Source organism: Oncorhynchus gorbuscha, linkage group LG23 (assembly GCF_021184085.1).
Source record: "Oncorhynchus gorbuscha isolate QuinsamMale2020 ecotype Even-year linkage group LG23, OgorEven_v1.0, whole genome shotgun sequence".
In the NCBI taxonomy this organism is placed as follows: domain Eukaryota; kingdom Metazoa; phylum Chordata; class Actinopteri; order Salmoniformes; family Salmonidae; genus Oncorhynchus; species Oncorhynchus gorbuscha.
Genome location: NC_060195.1, coordinates 14,487,629 through 14,503,688, shown reverse-complemented (window position 1 = coordinate 14,503,688; position 16,060 = coordinate 14,487,629). Strand labels below are relative to the sequence as shown.

The window sequence follows — 16,060 nt, the reverse complement described above, 5'->3', positions numbered from 1 at the left end:
GTGACTAGTTTTCCAATATTAAATTGACCAGTCATTACATGGCTTACATGTTGTGTTTATAATATTGTTCAGTGTAGTTTGTTGGTATTAGGTCTCTTCGCGGGAAATATTGCCTACTAACTAATTGATGGTCAGGGTGTCAGTCAAGATGGAAAGTCCAAAAAGGTCCAGGAGGTCCGACTAAATTACATCATGCTTTATGGCGACATCTCCTGGTCAACATCCATACTGCGCGTATTCTACTCCAGTATACTTCCATTCAGTTCAAAGCCCGCCCTGACGAACTCACACACACACACTGACCACCAACCTATAGCATGCTCTGAGAGGCATTGGAACTGTTCCATCAAACGATGCCTCCCCATGAAACGATATGCTTTTTCTCTTGTTGGCGTCGTCGTCCCTTACTGGATTTAATATTTTCATTAAATTGTAGGCCTAATCCATAAACAGCCAAAATATATTCCATTGACTATGTGAAACTCCATAGCACAGTAACAATCTTGTAGGAACAAAGAAACATTTCATATTTGTCAATGTACTACATACACATTTGTACATTTTTATTTTTTGATTAAAATTGATTATTTTGATTGATTTAACTTCCAGCTTCGAAGTACAAGCAGCAGTTACTCTCATTCTGTGTGTGCACTTCTCGCGGGACTCATGTGTGAACTAATGCGAGCGGAAGTACAATGAGAGTCTCTTTTCCGCCGGTCATAGAGGAGTAATCGGCAGGGTAAGAATTCCTTGTTGACATTTTCACCAAAGTTATCAACATCCATCCTATGTTATACACATTTGTTGGTCCCCAAAAGTACTCGTAGAGTCAGGTACCGCTGATATATTTCTATAGTGATCACTATTGGAGCCACATTTTATATTGGTTGCTAAATAAAAACGTATCGTAATCTGCATCCCTCGACCGGTGCTGGCTTGCTATAGCTACCCGTTAAACCCCGGAGAATGGCAGACAGGCTACGAACTGAACTGGGCCTGAACATTAATTTCGCGATTTGTTTTCATAGTGTCTCATATTTTAGCGAACCCCATGGCATTGAAATGTGTAGTTTGAATGTCGCTAACACTGAAGTCCACTGCGCTTGACAAAGCATCAAACATAGCATTCGCAACCTTGCTAGGTAGCTATCTGTGTACCCATGCCATGTTGAAAGCATGGATGTGACGCGTACATAGCAGCTCATTGATTTTTGTGTGAACTTGTAGGTGGTGGTCTCTGATTGTCTCTGAACTGTTAAACGTTAATTATGCAGTTGTTGGGTGGATAGCTTGTCTAGCTAGCTAAATGTTGTAGCTATTGACATGAGTTCCCGATAATGACAAGCTATCGATACCCAGCTAACGTTAGCTATGTAGCTAACTAGCTTCACCTTAACAACAGTATATCACTTGAGGTGCTCGCTAATAAGGCTAGAGAACAAACGTTACATTTTCGGTCGGGAATCTCTTGGCTTTGTTTTGTACATAAACTATGCAGTTGTTTTGGTTTGTTACTGGTAACAAACACATGTTGCCTAGACGACAAATGTAGCAAGTTGTGATTGATCTGTCCTGATCCTACCGCTCTAGTCTGAATGTTGTCTACTGTGTTTGCCCTACAGTCATCAACATGAAGCTGAATCCATTTGTGACATCCTCGCGACGTAAGAACCGCAAGAGGCACTTCAATGCCCCCTCACACATCCGGAGGAAGATTATGTCCTCCCCCCTCTCCAAGGAGCTCCGTCAGAAGTACAATGCGAGGTCCATGCCCATCCGCAAGGACGACGAGGTCCAGGTAAAGACCCCAGAACTACACAGTTTGACCAGACTTGATACTAAATATGAGGTTGCCTTATTAGTTGTTACTAACACGCCCAAGGAACTACATAAAACTCCAGTCCAGAACTAACACCTGATTTCTGACCAATTCATATGAACGTTAGGATTTTGGTCACGTGGTTATTAATGATATTTTCAATGTATTTGCTGTGCAGGTTGTCCGTGGACACTACAAAGGCCAGCAGATTGGCAAGGTAGTGCAGGTCTACAGGAAGAAGTACGTCATCTACATTGAGCGCGTGCAGAGAGAGAAGGCCAACGGCACCACTGTGCACGTCGGCATCCACCCCAGCAAGGTGAGGCTCTGGCATCTTACCTGTAGTCACACCTGTACCTTTTTGACACATGTGTATAGATGTATTATACATGACGTCTGTACCATTGTTGATAATGATTGTTTTAGTGTCTCAACTAAATTTGAGTGGTCACAGTGGTTTTTCAAAAATTACTATTTTCTGTTGTGGAGTGACGGGGGAAAAAACTAGCTTTAACACCATCTAAATAACTTCCATTCTCAGTGGGACAGTCACTTAACAATAGTGCATCTAAAACTTAGGTGGGGTGAGAGGGATTACTTAACCTACTTAACACCATCTAAATAACTTCCATTCTCAGCAGCTACCTGTTGGTGTTGCATACCTGTAGGAATTTCTAAATACATGCAGGTTTATCAGTGTGTCCAAGTTCAGTGGTCACCACACCTGGGCCATGGTCGCTTAAAAAAAATGCAAATTAAAATTGTGTATTTCTGTTGGACAAGCCATGGTAAAACATCAGTTTCTAGATGCTTTTCTTATTGATTTTCTCCAATGCACTTTGACAAGGTGTGGAATCAAGGAACGTTTACTTGAGAAAGAGTAAATGTTTCCGTAGGGTGCCTGGGTAAACTGAGCCAATGTACAGTTATTTGCCATTCACCACTTGTTTCAGCCTTAAAATGACTTGGCAATGGGTGTTTTCCTGTTATGAAGGAAGATTAGTTGACTGTAGTCCGCCTTACTGTAAGTCTCTGGACATCTTAACTGATTTGAACATGTCGTATGGCAGCAGGCACCTCGTGTATGCTTTGTACTGGGGAAGAAACATAGTTATAGCTAGTACTTATAGCTAGTACTCCGCTTAGTGCAGTTACCTGACATGTAAGCCGTTGCCTCGGATCAATGTTAGATTGTGAGACTAGCCTAGGTTACTTATTTTTGGTGGTCATTGCATTCCTACTTGGCTCCGGTTGGTCTTGGACATCAGTGATATTACTAGTAGTAATGCATTTTGATATAGTCCCCCCCCAGTCTTGTGTAGAATTTGAGGGCTCTTCTCATTTGTCTAATAGAAAGGCTCTCTGTGTTATGTCTGGACATGGATTTGTCATTACTGATTGGGATTGCATATAATGTCCATTGTTTTGTAGAAACTCACAATTTAGCTTTTCAAGCCTAGCCTACATCTGGTGTAGCTAGACTAGTATTGTGGCTGAGATGTTTCTCCGTGGCGTAGCTACACTAGTATTGTGGCTGAGATGTTTCTCCATGGCGTAGCTACACTAGTATTGTGGCTGAGCTGTTTCTCCATGGCGTAGCTACACTAGTATTGTGGCTGAGCTGTTTCTCCATACACTAGTATTGTGGCTGAGTTGTTTCTAGCTACACTAGTATTGTGGCTGAGCTGTTTCTCCATGGCGTAGCTACACTAGTATTGTGGCTGAGTTGTTTCTCCATGGCGTAGCTACACTAGTATTGTGGCTGAGCTGTTTCTCCATGGCGTAGCTACACTAGTATTGTGGCTGAGCTGTTTCTCCATGGCGTAGCTACACTAGTATTGTGGCTGAGCTGTTTCTCCATGGCGTAGCTACACTAGTATTGTGGCAGAGAAGTGTTTTTTCGTGAAGAGGAATTCAGTTTGGGTTTCAGGAATCTTGTCTTTTCACCACACTTTATATTGAAGTTGACCTAGAACCAATCCTCCACCTGCTCTAAATGATTGTGCCAATCACATCTCTTTTCCCTCTTCCCTCTCAGGTTGTGATCACCAGGCTAAAGCTGGACAAGGATCGCAAGAAGATCCTGGAGCGTAAGGCCAAGTCTCGCGCTGATGGAAAGGAGAAGGGCAAATACAAGGAGGAAACCATTGAGAAGATGGCAGAGTGAAAATGTATTGTTTACAATAAACTGTTGTAAAAAATCTATTTCATTGTCTGTCGTAAATTGTTTTATCACAGTAAAGTGCTGCACAGTGGGCAAGCTATACGTATGGGGATGTTTTGCCATATATGTTCAATGCAACCTAGATGTCACTGTCCATTTCAACTTCTGTTCCCAAATGGTATGAATGCTTAGTTCTATATGTGGTCCTTGGTCATAATGCACTATTAACGCTAGCGGGAGTTTATCTCTGGTATCTGCTCTAGGCAAATTGAGTTAATGTCTAATTGTGCAAACTCTGAATGATTGATTATCGGAGATCTCAATCTGGACTGGCTGATGCCAGCATCGTTTAAATTAAAAGACATTTGTAACGAACTAAATCTTACTCAACTAATAACTATACCTACCTGTCCTAATCCAAAAGACCCAAAAAATCTACATTAATAGACCTTATTTTTACAAATACACCTGGGTATAATGTCTACAGAGTGGGTAGAGGTAGACTCAGATGTTCTGTTCAATGTAGATGTCACTAACTGTTCCCCAGATGAATCACAACGGTAGTCAGAATATATAGCTAGTGGATTATTTCCTAATGACATCAGTGACCACTGCTGGGTATAATGTCCTATTGCATGTATCAGAGATACTAGTCTAAAAAAAACGACCCCTGTACAATTCTAAAGAGAAACTATTAACACTTCTCATAGCAAGCCTTTATCCATGAACTTTATTACTCAGAGCTTTTATCCGTAAAATGCATAATGGACCCAGTTTCAGCGTTCTCTTTCTTTTCCGCAGTTTTTACCTTTATGGCTGATCAACACGCCTGTTAAAGCGATTTAGGGTAAAAAATTGAACTAATCCTTCGTTCTCCTATGATTTGAAAATCCCCTTTCTGCAAAAGAATCAAGCATGGGCCTTGGCGAGGAAAACTGGTGAAACAGCTGATTGGCTGCTTTTTAGGCAATTAAGAAATAAATGGACGGAGGGAATAAAAATTCCAAATATTGGTATTTTCTTGATGCTATGACAGAGTCTGCTGGTGATCCCGCTAAATTCTGGAAAACTGAAACTCCTTGACTTCCCTGCCATAGCAAATTACATCGGAATCTGGGATCATCAGTGACCGAACTGAAATTTGTGATGTTTTTAATAATAAATGTTATTTCTGATGGTTTTCTTTTTGAATGAAAAAATGGCCAACATGATCCTGACCGGTCTATTATTTCAGTCCCTCGGCCTATAATATATATATTTTTTTAAAGCAGTTTTTTAATTTTCAAAAAGTCACAGAAGATGAGGTCTCATCTGCACTATCTGCTATAGATTCTAAGAAATCATTATGCGCTGACTATCTGAATCCATATTTACTCAAGTTTGCGGCACCTGTTATTTCTAGTACAGTGACGCATATCTTTAATCAAACATTTGTCGTAGGAAAGATTCCTAAATCTTGGAAAACAGCTTTTGTTTTACCAGTCCTCAAGGGAGGTGATGGTCGTGAATGCTTTGACTGTTAACAATCCTCTTTCTACTAATCAATCTGGCTTCAGTCCTAAACACAATACTATTACGGCCACTGTACGTGTTGGAAATTATATTACTAATGCCCTAGATAATATAAATATATATATATATTTATATATATATATATATAAACAATACATCTAAGTAAAGGAATGGAATAAGAATAAGCTGTACATAGCTGTACATAGTCTATCGGCAAATAGCCCACCCATTTTTACCTACCTCATCCCCATACTGTTTTTATTTATTTACTTTTCTGCTCTTTTGCACACCAATATCTCTACCTGTACATGACCATCTGATCATGTATCACTCCAGTGTTAATCTGCAAAATTGTAATTATTCGCCTACCTCCTCATGCCTTTTGCACACAATGTATATAGACTCCACTTTTTTTCCCTATTGTGTTATTGACTTGTTAATTGTTTACTCCATGTGTAACTCTGTGTTGTCTGCTTACACTGCTATGCTTTATCTTGGCCAGGTCGCAGTTGCAAATGAGAACTTGTTCTCAACTAGCCTACCTGGTTAAATAAAGGTGAAATAAATAAATATATATATATATATACATATGGATGAGCAATGTCATTGTCGTAGGCAAGATGCAATACAGTATATAAAATACAGTATATAAAATACAGTATATACATATGAGATTAGTGATGCAAGATATGTAAACATTAAAGTGCCATTATTAAAGTGACTAGTGATCCATTTATTAAAGTGGCCAATGATTTCAAGTCTGTATCTAGGCAGCAGCCTCTGTGTTAGTGATGGCTGTTTAACTTGAAATAGAAACTGTTTGTCAGCCTCTCAGTTCCAGCTTTGATGCACCTATACTGACCTCACCTTCTGGATGTTAGCGGGGTGAACAGGCAGTGGCTTGGGTGGTTGTTGTCCTTGATTATCTTTTTTTTGGCCTTCCTGTGACATCGGGTGCTGTATGTGTCCTGGAGGGCTTTTTGTTATTACATAAATACTTCAAAATTCACAAAAAGTGCCATTAGTTGATGAAGATTATTTCATAGAAAAAAGGTATAAGATATTTTGGCCATTTATCCAAAAACTCCATTGATTTTCCCATTGGATCAAGTTTCCAAGGATCAGTTTATGAACCATTTTTGGCACCACTACCCCATAGAACAATGAGACAGATATATCACTGGATTATGAAGCATCCGTTTGGCGTTTCCACTCCCTACCAAATTTGGTAGTGAGAGGAAGCACACTGGCGGGGAGTGGGAGAAGCTGGAACGAGATGGATTTTGGGATACATTTAGCAAATTTTCTCATCGATTAAACATTTGATCTCAATGCAGTTTGCTGTTCCCAAAAGTAAAATATGTTATGAACAGAGTGGACTAAGTTTTGTAGACTTTGGCCTTTGCTAAAGTTGTAAAAATCGCGTTCTTTAGGAGTGCAAAATCTAGTTATTGCACACGCGCATTTCACAGAGTAGACGTTCCCTAACGGAACTATACAGGTATATACTAGAACGGGCCAATATGATCTCGCTAGCTCGTGCTGGGCTCTGCCCACCCGCATGCTTGTTCTGCCCACTATGACCCATCTGTTCGCATTGGAAACGACAGGCTGTGGTCTATCTTGGTTTATTTATAAAAAATCTTGGACTACCAGCCCAGTTTATTGTGGCGACGTCATGTGATCCATACTTCCTAGTCTGGTAGCATTTCGCTACTTCGAGGTCGTGTAGCGTTGTCAAGCGCATAAGTTAACTTTTTCTACTTTTAAAACTCTATAACCAAAGACAGACATGGCGGAGCTTAGTTTTGTAATTCCTATGTCGGTGATGACTCTGTTTTGGGGGATTATTGGTGGAGTTGTGCCGTGGTTTGTCCCCAAGGGACCGAACAGAGGGTGAGTAAATTAGCTAACATGATAGAAAAAGCAATATCTTGCTAACTATAAAAGTTTGCAAACAAAGGACGTACTTCATGTTAGACCTCAAATGTCTCTTGTATTCATATTCGTGGAAAATGTGAAACCTATTTTATGTGTATGCGTCCAATAACTTTTTATTTGCTTTTCAGTCCGTTGCTAAATTATTATACTTTTTGGCAGCTGGTTCTTTTGTCAACAATATTGTTCATCATGTCCAACAATAGTTGAGTTGACTTTAAAGTACTAATAAGCTTTAACATTTGACAAATTTCGTTTTGGTGGATAAAAATTGATGGAATATAGACGAATTAAGATGTAATTTTGGAACTCCCCAGTCCATTTCTAGTTCCCATCTGCTCTGTCACTTGCATGTGACTGAAGTTGACATAAATAAAGCCCTATCTGCATGAAGTAGGCCCAGTAGTACGTCTGGGAGATGAGCACTTGCCATAATAAACCATAGATATAGGACTAACAAACTAACATTTGGTTTGTTGTTGTACAAATCTATAGCCTAATTTCTTATTACTGCTTTGTAAATAATGTATTGGCCCAGTGCAATAATGCCTCTCTCTTCCCCCTCCACAGAGTGATAGTTACCATGTTGGTGCTAACTGCTGTCTGCTGCTACCTGTTGTAAGTATAGTCCTCCCAGGAATGTAGCTGAATATTTAACAGTATCACTATGAGGGCCCTTGTATTAATTTGGCTCAGTTGGTTGGAACAGGGCGCAGGTGGGCAACAACAACAAGGGTGTATTCATTATGGAAACCCTTTACCGTTTTAAGAATCAAACAGAGCAAATGAAACTGGGAAGGACCTACCTGAATTTGACCAATATAAACTTTCTTTTGCCTTTTCTGTTTTGCGTAAACGTTTTTTGTTGCAAAACGTTTTGAAACAGAATCGGCGTAATGATTAAAGCCCAGCGTTGTGTGTGTTGAATCTTGCATCATGTTGCTTTCATGAAAGTGTGAAACGGGACTATTGGCCTATATGTGGAGCTAGGGAAGTGTTCAGCATCTGTCCCACATAGAGACACAGAGAGGGAACACCATTCTCCCTTAGGTCATTTGCCATTAACATTGATTGGGACGACTGCAGCTCGATTTCAATGTCCCAACATCAGTACATAATGATTACCAGTCATTAACAGATGTTGACACGCTCAAAGTTCATCGCGGTCGTTTTTTCCAATAGAGAAAATAAATCTATCCCTAGAGTATGGTGGGTCAATGATCTTAGAGTATGCCTATTGCTTGTATTGTACGTAATCATTCCATTCAATATAACCTGGTAGTCCTGAGATGCCATTTAATTTCCTAGTTAATTATTTAGCTTCTGAAGCTAGCAGATAAAGCCGTGTCATGTTACTTTGACCTATGTCCACCAGGGTGCAGTGCAGGCCACATAATGGGGATGGTGTTCACGGCAGCAGAGGGAAGTATCTTAGTAATATGTTGTCTCCTTCAGTCTGCTGAACTCTTAGTTGGATTCCTCTATTATAGCTGACCCTGTTGTGATTTTCATCCATTACTATAGGGTAGAACAAGGCATCTTTATTCCTCATTTAGATCCCCATTAGATGCCTTAGTGACCGCTATTCTTCCTGGGGTCCACAAAGAACGCCGTTAGACATAACAGAAGCCATGACAGACATATGTAGATGTGTAATTATTAGTATGTGTTGTATGTTTTCAGCTGGCTGATAGCGATCCTGGCCCAGCTCAACCCTCTGTTTGGACCAGCTCTAAAGAACGATACCATCTGGTACATGTACTACCACTGGCCCTAGTCTACCAGTCTACCAGTCCTCGGCCCCTCCCCTGCTACAGGTAAACCCACTGGCCCTAGTCTACCAGTCCTCGGCCCCTCCCCTGCTACAGGTAAACCCACTGGCCCTAGTCTACCAGTCTACCAGTCCTCGGCCCCTCCCCTGCTACAGGTAAACCCACTGGCCCTAGTCTACCAGTCCTCGGCCTCTCCCCTGCTACAGGTAAACCCACTGGCCCTAGTCTACCAGTCTACCAGTCCTGGCCCCTCCCCTGCTACAGGTAAACCCACTGGCCCTAGTCTACCAGTCCTCGGCCTCTCCCCTGCTACAGGTAAACCCACTGGCCCTAGTCTACCAGTCTACCAGTCCTCGGCCTCTCCCCTGCTACAGGTAAACCCACTGGCCCTAGTCTACCAGTCCTCGGCCTCTCCCCTGCTACAGGTAAACCCACTGGCCCTAGTCTACCAGTCTACCAGTCCTCGGCCTCTCCCCTCCTACAGGTAAACCCACTGGCCCTAGTCTACCAGTCCTCGGCCTCTCCCCTGCTACAGGTAAACCCACTGGCCCTAGTCTACCAGTCTACCAGTCCTCGGCCCCTCCCCTGCTACAGGTAAACCCACTGGCCCTAGTCTACCAGTCCTCGGCCTCTCCCCTGCTACAGGTAAACCCACTGGCCCTAGTCTACCAGTCCTCGGCCTCTCCCCTGCTACAGGTAAACCCACTGGCCCTAGTCTACCAGTCCTTGGCCCCTCCCCCGCTACAGGTAAACCCATTGGCCCTAGTCTACCAGTCTACCAGTCCTCGGCCTCTCCCCTGCTACAGGTAAACCCACTGGCCCTAGTCTACCAGTCCTCGGCCTCTCCCCTGCTACAGGTAAACCCACTGGCCCTAGTCTACCAGTCTACCAGTCCTCGGCCTCTCCCCTGCTACAGGTAAACCCACTGGCCCTAGTCTACCAGTCTACCAGTCCTCGGCCCCTCCCCTGCTACAGGTAAACCCACTGGCCCTAGTCTACCAGTCCTCGGCCTCTCCCCTGCTACAGGTAAACCCACTGGCCCTAGTCTACCAGTCTACCAGTCCTCGGCCTCTCCCCTGCTACAGGTAAACCCACTGGCCCTAGTCTACCAGTCCTCGGCCCCTCCCCTGCTACAGGTAAACCCACTGGCCCTAGTCTACCAGTCCTCGGCCTCTCCCCTGCTACAGGTAAACCCACTGGCCCAGACCAGTCCTCGGCCTCTCCCTCCTGCTACAGGTAAACCCACTGGTCTAGTCTACCAGTCCTCGGCCCCTCCCCCGCTACAGGTAAACCCATTGGCCCTAGTCTACCAGTCTACCAGTCCTCGGCCTCTCCCCTGCTACAGGTAAACCCACTGGCCCTAGTATACCAGCCCTTGCTCCTCTCCCGCTACAGGTAAACTCGGTCAGATTCCTCGGTCTCCTCTCCTGCTACAGGTAAACTCAGTCAGATGCCTCGGTCTCCTCTCCCACTACAGGTAAACTCGGTCAGATGCCTCGGTCTCCTCTCCCACTACAGGTAAACTCAGTCAGATGCCTCGGTTCCTTGTGTCGTCTGTAAGTCTACGTCAATTCAGCCTTTTTAGCTACAAATGTGTAGGATTAAATGAATCGATTAACAAATAAACCTCTCTCTGTCAATAGTAGTCTGTGGTTGTGGCTTTCACTGCTTATCTATTTTAATCTGTACTTTTATGAAATCGTCTCATCTCCATCTTCTGCACTGATCTGAAAGCAATGCCCAGACGGAAAAAGCAATACATAATTAACTTTAAACATTTTCTCTGTAGGAGAGGACCTGACTCACTGCTGTACACCAATGAAGCACGCGATCACCTCCTCACAAAGGGAACTGTTCTTGTAAATCTAGAGCCTTTACCCAGCCTTTGACACCCGACCTTAGAGAGTGTGGAGAGATGCCTGCAAAGGTGCTTCGTACAAACTGATCCGCAAAGGACTTTTCTGAAAATATCCACTTTACTACTTTAAGAATGGAAGTATCAACCTTTTCTTTGATTTGTATGGCTTGTTCTGTATATTGTGCTGTGACATTTTGATTCTCTAATACTGATATATGATCTTGCAAGGCATGGTACTAGTTACCCTAGCCCATTCGGTGGTGGGTTAAATGCAGAAGACACATTTCAGTTGAATGCATTCAGTTGTACCACTGACTAGGTATCCCCCTTTGTCATTCATAGACGCTAACTAACCTTAGCGCCTATTGACTATACCAACTTCTCGCCAGAGGAGCCACAATGCTTGCTCTAAACATAAACAAGCATCGCTTGCGGTAAGGTTTTGGAAACATAGGAACGTATCTTTCATATCAGCTAGGGGAAAATGTTAAATTACTACACTTATTTTTAATAGGGTTAGGGTTCCCAAACGGTCAAATTTCCGTTTTTACAGCGTTTGTTTACGGTAGACAGAAGCGACTACCTGCTAATTCGCTTTCTGCGACTAGGAACACCTGCGTGTACACGGAAGATGGGCGCCACAAACGTGTCACTGTAAAATAACTGGTTAAAACTGCATTAAGTGTATATTTAGCATTTGTGAAATTTTTTGATGTGATATGAAAGTAAAGGGCTTTTGTTTCTAGAACTGTACCGCAATGAATAATCGATTCATACTGGTTCGCCTGCAGGAGCAAATTCGCCACTTAACAGTAACTTTAGGCTCCTTTTTATTGGACTATAGCTACCCCATATGTTAATATGTATGTTGCACGTAATGTGGCCTTTCTTTGATTCCATGTGTCCATCCATTGTGTGTTTGTGATGGATTTCATTCATTGTCCTTATAAATTAAAGATATTAAACCATCAATCCACCTATTGATTTACAAGTTTTTGCATTTTGTTAAACCGGTTCTTGTTGCTCAACACAAATACTCCCTTGCGGTTTGTTGTCGAGCATGGTGTCCTCTTGTCCACGTCTGAATATACGAGCAAGAAATCATCAAACATGACTTGGAAGTAAAAGCTCTCGTGCAGGTATGACTATCGATTCAGTAAGCTCTTGTTCTTGACTATATAATACTTATGTTGCCGTTCTCATTGTGGAGAATAACCTTGTTTTCTGTCGCAGCTGTTTGGGCTCTTTATTCAGCAATGGCCACCTACCCATTTTGGTACAATGGCTGGGAGTTGGAATAGATTTTGACTGATTTATTGTTTTGGATAGCACACAAAATACATTTGCCAGATTTGATCTTTCTCTCATTAACCCAAACCCTCTTTTTTAGCTTCTGCTACTCTGTTCATCATATGCATATAGCCGCTTTAACAATACCTACATGTACATACTACCTCAATAAGTCTGACTAACGTTGCTACTCTTTTCAAATGTCTTTTTACTGTTTTATTTATTTACTTACACAGGAGCGCGCGCGGTGGAAAAAGTAACGTTACCCAATTGTCAGAATTGAGTACAAGTAAAGATACCTTAATAGAAAATTAATAAAGTAAAAGGCACCCAGTAAAATTCTACTTGAGTAAAAGTCTAAAAGTATGTGGTTTAAAATATACTTAAGTATCAAAAGGGAAATTATAAATATTTTCAAAGTCTTTATATTAAGCAAAGCAGATGGCACCCTTATTTATTTTATTTACGGAAGGTCACGGGCACACTCCAACATTCAGACTATCTACCAGCGAAGCATGTGTGTTTAGTGAGTATGCCAGATCAGAGGCAGTAGCGATGTCCAGGGATGTTCGCTTGATAATTGCGTGAATCGGGACTATTTTCCTGTCCTGCTAAGCATTCAAAATGTATCGAGTAGGAAAATGTATGGAGTAAAAAGTACAATATTTTCTTAAGGAATGTAGTGAAGTAAATGTAGTCAAAAATATAATATATTTTAATAATAAAGTACAGATACCCCAAAAACCACTTAAGTACTTCACATCACTGGCTACGGATTCACATAAGATACATAGTTAATCCTCCTGTCTCCAAGACGTCTCAATGTAAATAAATAAATAAATATATATATATGCTCCATTTCCTGTCCTTCAACTGCCTGGTGCAGATTTCACCTGTCCATATCTATCAGTCATGGCGAAAAGGAGACTGAGCAAGCCTATTTAGACTTGATATTCAACCCTTTTGTACATCAGGTATATTGAGCTGTATCCATCGGTGTTTGTAGGAAACTACTGCGTGTTTGACAGCTGTGCAAATATTGCCAGCTATTTTAGTCTTGGTCACATTTTAGTCATTTCGGTCGCTTTATTCGGATAGTATGACCATCTGTAGAATTTATCAACAGTCTGGATTTGCAACTGCTTGCAGGGGTTAGGTGAAATAGTCTGTAGAGCATCACTAATATCTATAGATGGCCTATCTGTAATATTCATATATAAACTATAGTTTGTGCAGAACAAGACATATTCCAAATAAATCCAACTTTAAATGCTCAGACAAACCGGTAGGATTGGCAAACATTTGCCTGTCGACAGTACTTAAATCAAATCAAATTGTATTTGTCACATGCGCTAAATTCAACAGGTTCAACGTTACCATGAAATGCTTACCTAAAAGCCCTTAACCAACAATGCGGTTCAATAAATATTTAAGAAAATATTTACTAAATAAAGTATAAAAATTAAAAGTAACACAAAATAACGAGGCTATATACAGGCGGTACCGGTACCGAGTAAATGTGTGGGGGTACAGGTTAGTCAAGGTAATTTGTACAGGTAGGTAGGGGTAAAGTGATAATAAAGAGTGAGTAGCAGCAGTGTAAAAACAAAGGGGGTGACCTACCACCTCTTGACTGCCGACACTGTTCGATCTCTTTAGAGTTCACACAGCAAAGACCTTGGAAGTCAGCCACTCAGCCTTGTTGAAACACTCCACCACAAGGTGGCAGTAGAAAACCCTTGTTAAGAGCCAGATGGCCACAGCTAGATAACTACCTAGCAAGATGACAAAGAAACTATTTAATTCACTCTTCATAATGTCTTACTGCCAGTGCCAGCCCATAGACAAATAGTTAGCTAGTTAGTTAATGTTACCATATCCCAGACGGCCACAACTAGAAAGTGCCTTCAGAAAGTATTCACACCCCTTGACTTTTTCCACATTTTGGTTTTGCGCCTGAATTTAAAGTGGATTACATTTAGATTTAGTCACTGATCTGCACACAATACCCCAGTGTCAACGTGGAATTACGTTTTTAGAAATGTTTACAAATTAATAACAAATTATAATCAGAAGTGTCTTGAGTCAATAAGTATTTAACCCCTTTGTTAAGGCAAGCCTAAAGTTCAGGAGTAAAAATGTGCTTAACAAGTCAGATAAGTTGCATGGACTCACTCTTTGTGCAATAATGGTGTTTTCCATGAATTTGAATCACTACCCGGTCTACGTAGCCCATACATACAATTATCTGTAAGGTCCCTCAGTCGAGCAGTGTATTTCAAACACAGATTCAACGACAAAGACCAGGGAGGTTTTCAGTGCCTGTCAAAGAAGGGCTCCTATTGGTAGATGGGGGTAGAATAAAACAATGGGTATTGAGAATCGCTTTGAGTATGAAGTTACATTTTGGATTATGTATCAAAACTATCAATACACCCTGTCACTCCAACATACAGGTGTCCTTCCAAGCTCAGTTGATGGAGAGGAAGGAAACCACTGAGGGATTTCACCATGAAGCCACTGGTGACTTTAAAACAGGGTTTTAATGGTTGTGATTGGAGAACTGAGGATGGGTCAACAACATTGTAGTTACTCCACAAAACGAATCTAATTGACTGAGTGAAAATAATTAAGCCTGTACAGAATAAAAGTATTCCAAAACATGCATCCTGTTTGTAACAAGGCACTAAAGTAATACTGCAAAAACTGTCGCAAAACAATTCACTTTTTGTCCTGAATAGAAAGTGTTATATTTGAGGCAAATAGAATTCAACACGTTAAGTACCTCTCTCCATATTTTCAAGCATAGTGGTGGCTGCATCATGTTATATGTATGATTGTAATCATTACTAACCTAAATGACAGCGTGAAAAGGAAGCCTGTACAGAATGAGGCACTAAACTAATACTGCAAAAAAATGTACTTTTGGTCCTGAATACAAAGCATTATGTTTGGGGGCAAATCCAACACGTCACTGGGTACCACTTTCCAGCACGGGGATAGCTGCATCATGTTATGGGTATGCTTGTCTAAAGTTTATTTTTTTCATCAAAAGAAAAGGAGTAGAGCTAAGCACAGGCTAAGTCCTAGAGGAAAACCAGGTTCAGTTTGCTTTCCAACAGACACTGGGAGACAAATCCACCTTTTAGCAGGACAGTAACCTAAAACACAACAGTGGTTAGCTAGCTTGGAGGAAGTATTTAGTGTTGTGGGCATTGCGTCTGTCACTTCGGTAGCTACCATCCCATAGCCTTCACTGCATATGACGTGTGATTGGCTCATCGTGGATGTACAGAGAAAATGCCCTTCTTTATGCTCCCCTTCGTGGAGGTTTGTGCTCTCTGATTGGCTCAAAGTAAAGTTGTTGACTACTGACAACCATTGCTGTAGGTTCGTTGGTACCGGTTTGGCACGCAGCAGGTAACGCGTTTGTTCTAGCGAGACAAGAAACGGCCTCCAACTGTAATAAGTACATATTGGCAGTCTATCAGCAGCGAGATTATCGTGTTTCATGCTTTAGGGTTAGTATATAGTTAGCTTAAATGTTACTGATAGTCTAAAGAGCATCTACAGATGGACTATCCAAATAAACTGTTAGTCATTTAATTTATTTTTATTTAACCCTTATTTTACCATGTAAATTGACTGAGAAAACATCCTAATTTACAGTAATGACATGGGTAATAGTTACAGGGGAGAGGATGGGG

General features: G+C 41.5%; 2 protein-coding genes across 2 annotated transcripts; both read left to right on the top strand.

The window, feature by feature from the left end:
• The first annotated feature begins 638 nt into the window (after positions 1-638).
• LOC124010966 (60S ribosomal protein L26) lies at positions 639-4,024 on the top strand. The gene is made up of 4 exons (XM_046323812.1): positions 639-739; positions 1,623-1,798; positions 1,998-2,138; positions 3,858-4,024. The coding sequence occupies exons 2-4, from the start codon at positions 1,631-1,633 to the stop codon at positions 3,984-3,986; spliced, it is 438 nt and encodes a 145-aa protein (XP_046179768.1). The 5' UTR covers positions 639-739; positions 1,623-1,630; the 3' UTR covers positions 3,987-4,024.
• Positions 4,025-7,156: 3,132 nt separating this feature from the next.
• On the top strand, positions 7,157-12,035 carry LOC124011358 (V-type proton ATPase subunit e 1-like). Its single transcript, XM_046324654.1, has 4 exons — positions 7,157-7,391; positions 8,004-8,051; positions 9,117-9,250; positions 10,995-12,035. Exons 1-3 carry the CDS (start codon positions 7,288-7,290, stop codon positions 9,208-9,210), a joined length of 246 nt encoding a protein of 81 aa, XP_046180610.1. The 5' UTR covers positions 7,157-7,287; the 3' UTR covers positions 9,211-9,250; positions 10,995-12,035.
• Positions 12,036-16,060: the final 4,025 nt, after the last annotated feature.